The 6825-nt window shown below is 43.6% G+C and overlaps 1 protein-coding gene across 1 annotated transcript in view; it reads left to right on the top strand.

Annotated features, from left to right (window-relative positions):
- Window positions 1–58: 58 nt before the first annotated feature.
- The window catches only part of baz1a (bromodomain adjacent to zinc finger domain, 1A), a 30207-nt gene continuing 23440 nt past the window's right edge, over window positions 59–6825 (top strand). Inside the window, exons 1-6 of the mRNA XM_013914136.1 lie at window positions 59–152; window positions 561–648; window positions 741–863; window positions 4736–4978; window positions 5083–5178; window positions 6384–6522. Coding sequence (XP_013769590.1) covers window positions 100–152; window positions 561–648; window positions 741–863; window positions 4736–4978; window positions 5083–5178; window positions 6384–6522 — 742 coding nt within the window. The 5' untranslated portion in view covers window positions 59–99. The remainder of the gene's footprint in view (window positions 153–560; window positions 649–740; window positions 864–4735; window positions 4979–5082; window positions 5179–6383; window positions 6523–6825) is intronic.

The raw sequence follows: 6825 nt of genomic DNA, 5'->3' as shown, positions 1-6825 counted from the left end.
GTGTGTGTGTGTGTGTGTGTGTGTGTGTGTGTGTGTGTGTGTGTGTGTGTTAGCAGGAAGAAGTCTTTGAGTCCATCAGTGTTCAAATACACAGTGAGGATGATGAAGAACAAACACAGCGAGCCATTCACTGTCAAAGCCAATCAGATCAGGTGAGAAGCTCCCAGGTACAACCATGGAAAGTATTCTCATAATGCAATAAAATAACAATCTGCTGCGTTCAACGGGGTAAACGTCGTGGTGCATAATACTCTGTGAAACACAAATTTCAGAGCAGGGAGAACTTACAAGCTCTGTGTCAGACTCTTAATCCTAAATCGATGTGATATTATTGGCACTTAAAGATGTGGTGTGAGAGGACTTCCTTGTCTGTTCACTGTTCAGTGCTGGAATTATCAAGTGTTTTGTTCCATATCTTGACTGTACATGTTGTAAAGGTGAAGCATGACACATTAATAAAACACTGATGTGGGCTGAGTTGGAGTGGGAATGACTGCGCTCAGGCACTGATGGGAAAGTGGTTTCTCATTGTTAAACTAATTGATTTATTTTGTATTAAGTCGCAAGAAAAGCGCTCTGTCCAGAGAGAGACTGAAGCTGCTCTTCAAGCAGCACTGCGAGCCTCAGAGTGGGATCGTCACACTAAAGGTGAGAATATTACTGCTAAAGTCAGCATCTGGTGCAGCTGCAGCTGCAGCACCCTAATCACAACCTTCCTGTCGTCTCTCGCTGTGTTTCAGCCCTCCTCCATGGCAAAGTACCAGCTGTCTAAACAGACCTTCTCTCAGTTCTTTCCTGACGAGCCCCCACTATTCTCCTTCAGCCCCTCTTCTAAATGTGGAAGGCGTGACTCACCCGGACAGGTACGTATGAGTTATCATGCACTGGCATGCAGTAGGGTTAATGGGGGGTGACAAAGGATTAACGGGGTCCTACCCTGAAGCCGGGCTTCAGAGTCTGATGGCTGGCTCTTAGCCCCTGGGGCCCAGCCAAAGAAGCTACCTGGGTCCCCTCTCCGGTGGGCCCACCGTCCACAGGAGGACCACATATCCTCGGTTGAAGGTCGATGAAAGAGTTTGTTTGTATCCCAGATCTGAGGTTATATGTCTCAGTTACTCTGGCTCTTTAAGAAAATCTGTGGCAGAAAGGTGAGTCCACGTGTTGGTCAGCCCTCAGATTCAGGAGGAATGGTCCCATACAAATGCAGGGAGAACTTGGTCTGAATGTCTGCTGGACTTGTTCCCAGTGGACTTCCAGCTGCTTGTCACAGGTTCTGTTTAGGGCTGTTCGATATAACGATATGTATCGCATGACGATATAAAAACGTCTGTCGTTTGTTTCGTGGTGTCGCAAAATAAACTGTTTACAGCAATATTTTTTCATGTTCTGATGTCACTGTAGTGACTTTATTAATTTCTTAAAGTTCTCTCTTTCTCTTATATTTAATATAACCACACTACGGACAGACAAGCGCCTGTTTGTACGTGTTGTCGTTAGCAATAGTGACGGTAAAACCATCGCGTGGCTCCGCCGTCCACGTGTTTGTTTTCCACGTAAACCTTTCACCATAAAGCTCAAGACGCTGTTGAGACTTTTGCATGTAATTCAGTTTATTTTGAAGAGTGTGCAGAGAGTTCACGGAGGAGAAGCAAAAAAGAGCCGTCAGGTGCTAAAAAAGAAACCTTAGACTCAAACTTTGAAAGAAAACGGCGGCCGTTACAACTTGTGTCTAAAAATGTATCGTTTCATGCATCGGTCAAAACACTCGACTCCAGCTGCACGATGCACAGCTGGAAACAACTTCACGCAAGTCGAGCTGCCAGAGATTCACAGAATTTACAGAAAATGTCAAATTTTTGTGATTTATATCGTTGCCAGGACGATAAATGTCTTGTATCGGGATATGAGATTTTGGTCATATCGCACAGCCCTAGTTCTGTTCATAGTTTCCATCAGCAGGTGTGTAACCAGCTGTTGGTGGATCTCCACTTCAGTAGTTTCAGGATTTCAGCTTTGTTTTCATGCATAGAATAGAATTCAACTTTATTGTCATTGCACATGTCACAAGAACAAGGCAACAAAATGCAGCTTGCATCCATCCAGAAGTTCTTTAGCAGTAATATGGGTATATTGCAGAGTATGGATCTATTATAGGAATGTTACAATGTACACGGTATGAAGGTATGTTATGAATATACTATAAATATGTACAGGCTATAGCTGTAGTGAGTGCACAGGCTATGGACAGGTTATGCGTATGAAAACTATACAGATTTTAGATATACAACTGTGAGTTTTATTAAACAGTTGTAGAACTATAATTATCACATTGTACAGAATGACTGTCTGTACAGCATTACAGTAGTGCAGTTTAGATCAGTGAGAGTGGCTAATTTCCACAGTGGTTATATAAAGTGCTGGTGGTTGTGAGTGGTGGTTCAGCCCATGTTGTTATTGTGTGTATGAGGGTACAGTTGTCCATTTGTTTGTTGTGTCCATTGTGTGTGTGTGTGTGTGTAGGTGGTTGTGGGTGTGTTTATGTTCATAACGTGGGTCAGAGTTCAGGAGTCTGACAGCTGTGGGGAAGAAGCTGTTCCGGTACCTGGTGGTCTTAATCCGGAGGCTCCTGTGGTGCCTCCCAGAGGGCAGGAGGGTCCATGTGATGGGTGACTGGGGTCTTTGATGATTTTCCCAGCCCTTTTCAGACACCGCCTCCTTTAGATGTCATTTATGGCAGGAAGTGGTGCTCCGGATGGTGCGGCGGTAGATGTTCACCGGTTCGAAGTTCACTACGTTGGCCTGACCAAGTTATGACCTCCAGCTTACACTGGAGCAGTTTCAGAATCAGAATCTGAATACTTTATTAATCCCTGGGGGAAATTATTTTTTGTTACAGTGCTCCATTTTAAACCAACATTAAGACAAGACAGACAATACACTAACTAAGAATAGTACAATATATACATATATACACATACATACTTCACTCATAAATAAATAGTTGGAAAAGAGTGTGAAGCCGAGTGTGAAGCAATGGGAATGACAGTCGGCACGTCCAAGTCCAAGACTGGTTGATTTCTGAATTTACAGTCATTTTTTCCTTTTGACATTAATACAGTTGATCTTAAATCACAAGAAAATGCAAAAATCATCATGAAATGCTACGAGAAAATCTCAGTTTTAAAAACAGCAAAGTTATATGCAACCATTTACCTAAAAATGCAGCCAGTGTCTTTTTTTGTACAACAATTTCAAACTACTAAAAATAAAATGACAGAACAGTTCACTGCCACAGAATTTATTTGTGCCACAAAATAGTTTCTGTCCAACACAAGACAGAGGAGCCAATCACAGGCCTGCCAGCAGGTGTATCACTCCCCTGTGTTTACACTGCAAACGGCCTCTGGTGGCTTTTTGGCAGCGACTGTGACATTTGGTTTGTCTTCATTGTTCTGACACAAAACAAACGACTACACTCCAAACACACTGTGTGGCACCAATCTCTCGTCTCAAATCCCGCTAAAACTCACTCGCTCCTGAAACTTTCTCCTCTTCCTAAACAACCAAATATGACGTGGTCATGTCATTCTTCTTGTGTTTGACGTGGTGCATTTTCCCACCAATAGTAAACGGGTTCAGTGCGAGCAGAGTGCGCCTGTGAGCCTGTCCTTCCTGCTCTAAACATGATGATAGTATTCAGGAAAAAGCTTCGCATATATTCCACGTATAACTCTGGTTTGACTGGCCCATTAACACAATTTTAAAAACTTGTATATAGTTTGAAGTCCGCACCTTCAACACAAGTTGAAATGGAGACTTGGTGTGGCCGCTCCGCAGTGATATATCATCTTAAATTGGTCGAGTGATTTGGATGCGACCCCAGAGGATGAAGCAGCTCTGTGTCGTTGACCAGTGAGGGGACAGTTTGACATTGATTGACAAATTGGGGCAGATGTTGTACCGGCCGTGTAAAAGTCACCCAAACTATACTTGATGTTTTGAAATAGCCTGTTTGTGCTTCACCAAATACACTTTTAATATTTTTTAGCAGAGAATGTAGTGACATAATCCTGAGTCCAGGCTTGTGGTTGCCAAAAGCCTTCCAGGTATAGAGTTGAGTTTGCTCCTGCAGGGCGTTGGGAAGAGTGAGGGTTGATGTCTGCATTTAGTCGCACCAACGAGAGGCAGAGGGGCCTGCTGCTATCTAGTGGCAGCTTTTTGACAGTCATTAGAAGTAGCTGCTGTGTGGATTATCACACTGATGCTGTACATCAATGAAATCTGATTAGATTAGTCCACAGTGTTTTTAAGCGTCTAATCAGCCGGGCAGGCACGCCCTGCGTGCTCTCTTTGAAACGTCACAGTTTCACAACAACTTCTACTTAAACGTTGTGTTTATAAATGTGAGCTGGTGACATTAGCCTGACACGCTGCTATCCTGTTATGTTTTCCATTAAAAACTCCAAACTCTTCAAAAGTCTTGATATTAATTGTTGCTGCAGGCTGATCTTTGAGGAAACCACTCACACATGTTAGTGTTAAAGTTTCTGTATCCACAAGATGAACAGGTTTCTTTGGTCCAGGTTACATGAACGTCATCCTTAGACACAGTGTGCACCCTTCAAACTGTAGTATAACAGGAATGAGTGTCAGTGGTGTCTGCGGTTTACTCTCATTAGGTAAACCTGAAATGTTACGTTTGTGTAGAAATAAAGCATGTAAACGTTGTTTTCAGGCGAGTTCGTCTCTACTGAAAGCTGCAGAGGAGAAACTGAAGTTGCTACAGCAGAGGGAGGAGATGGTGGCTGCAGCTCAAGACAAGGCGCGACTGAAGAAAGAAAAGGAGGAGGTGCAAGAAGCCAAGCGGAGGGAGAGGGAGGACAAGGAAAGGCTAAGGGAGGAACAGAGACGCAGGTTTGAAGAGGAGAAGCAGAGGAGGAGGGAGGAGAAGGAGCGCAGGAAGCTGGAGAAAGACCGGGTAAGTATCTTTAATCATCAGATGTAGCTGCACGTCTGATGATTAAAGCTGCACATCAGAAAAAATTACAGGAACGGTGTTGAGACATGTTTTCTGATTCACAGGAACGAGAGAAGTTAAAGGAGGAGAAGAAGAAATACGCAGAGCAGCTGAAGCTTTGGAGCAAACCCAGAGAGGACATGGAGTGTGAAGACCTGAAGGTCAGTGAATGCACCGCCTCTGCCATGAGCACATTTGGACAAGCGTGTTGACTGAAACTTTAGTGTTGGTCCAGGGGAACGAGCCAGTGGACGTCATTTACACAGTATACAACACAGTTGTCACATTTAAAAGAAGAAACATTAGCAAATGCAATGCTGTGTCTGAATACTCGGGATGAGGAAACGTTCACTTCCTCATTGTTTTGTGTTACACTGTTCCTCACTGACGGCATATGCCTGCATTTATCCATGCACTGTCATCTTTACATGAGAGAGTGACTCAGTAGTGCCTGTTGTTGTCTGAGGAGCCGTGAGACAAGCTTTTAGAAGGAGCTTGGTCTAATGTAAATCAGAGGACGGTGTCTGTTGTAGTCTGTGCCCTCCTGTCTGTGGTGACGTGGCACTGAAGTCAGTATAGGCCTCTAAAAATGGCGTAGCAACTACACGTGAGGAGGATTTGAGCCTTAATGATGCTTTCGCCTAGAGCTCACTTGGGTCCTGTGATGTAAATCATCACACAGTGAGCATGAGGGTCTGTGCTGATGCCTGCCTGTTTTGTGTGACTGCTTGGACTCCCTTGTTACAGGAATGACTACTCAGTCGTTGGTCCTCCTGGTGTCCATGTTTGCAACAGATTATAACCCAGGGTTCAAGATGCAGCATCAGATGTCATCTTCTATGAGTCGCTGCTACAGAAGCATTAATCAAGTTTCAGTTGTTTCATTTTGTAAACACTGAGTCAGTTCAGTTTTATTTCTGCAGCGCCAAATCATAACAACAGTCACCTCAAGGTGCTTTATATTGTAAGGCAGACCCTACAATAATACATACAGAACCCAACAATCAGAAGACTCCTTATGAACAAGCACCTGGTGACAGTGGGAAGGAAAAACTCCCTTTTAACAGGAAGAAACCAGAACCAGGCTCATTGAGGCCATAATGCTTTATCTATAAAGCCCACATGGTTTTTTGGACACCACCTAGACAGACAGCAATTTAAGGAGAACATGTGACTAAACATGTGACTCCTGGTCTAATTGGGGGGGGGGGACCAGAGAAGACCAGAGTCCCACATTGTTTTGGCAAAGTTACACACTGATTGATTTTAATGACCTCTGATTGACATAGCCGTGTCACGGGTGTCATTACTGCTGACGAGATTTATAATTTTACTGAGTGTGTTCCTCTTTTGCTTCTCCCACCAGGAGCTGCCAAGGCCAATTCCAGTGAAAACCCGGCTTCCAGCAGAGCTCTTTGGAGATGCTCTGATGGTTCTGGAGTTCCTGCAGGCCTTTGGTGAGGCCTTTGACCTGAAGGATGAGTTCCCTGATGGGGTCTCTCTGGGTGAGAATACTTCTACATGCTCTTTGCAGTTGATGGCAGAATTATTCTTCCAGTGAAAGGTTCACAAATGCTTCAGCAGAGCCATGAATTTTCTACATAGCATTTCTAAACATGCTAGATTTCTTTATAAAGAATAAATAATTTCTATATGCACACCATATAAAAATACAAGATTCCTGAAAAACTGTCCTTTTTATTGTGTTTTAACCAGAGATGGGCAGTAACGCTACTGTAATCAGATTACTTTTTCAAGTAACGAGTAAAGTAAGGGATTACTATTGCAAAAACGGTAATTAGATTACC

Source organism: Pundamilia nyererei, unplaced genomic scaffold (genome assembly GCF_000239375.1).
Source record: "Pundamilia nyererei isolate P.nyererei 1_Seehausen unplaced genomic scaffold, PunNye1.0 scaffold00173, whole genome shotgun sequence".
Classification (NCBI taxonomy): domain Eukaryota; kingdom Metazoa; phylum Chordata; class Actinopteri; order Cichliformes; family Cichlidae; genus Pundamilia; species Pundamilia nyererei.
Note: the sequence above shows the minus strand (reverse complement) of the source record. Positions and strands in the feature narration are given on the sequence as shown.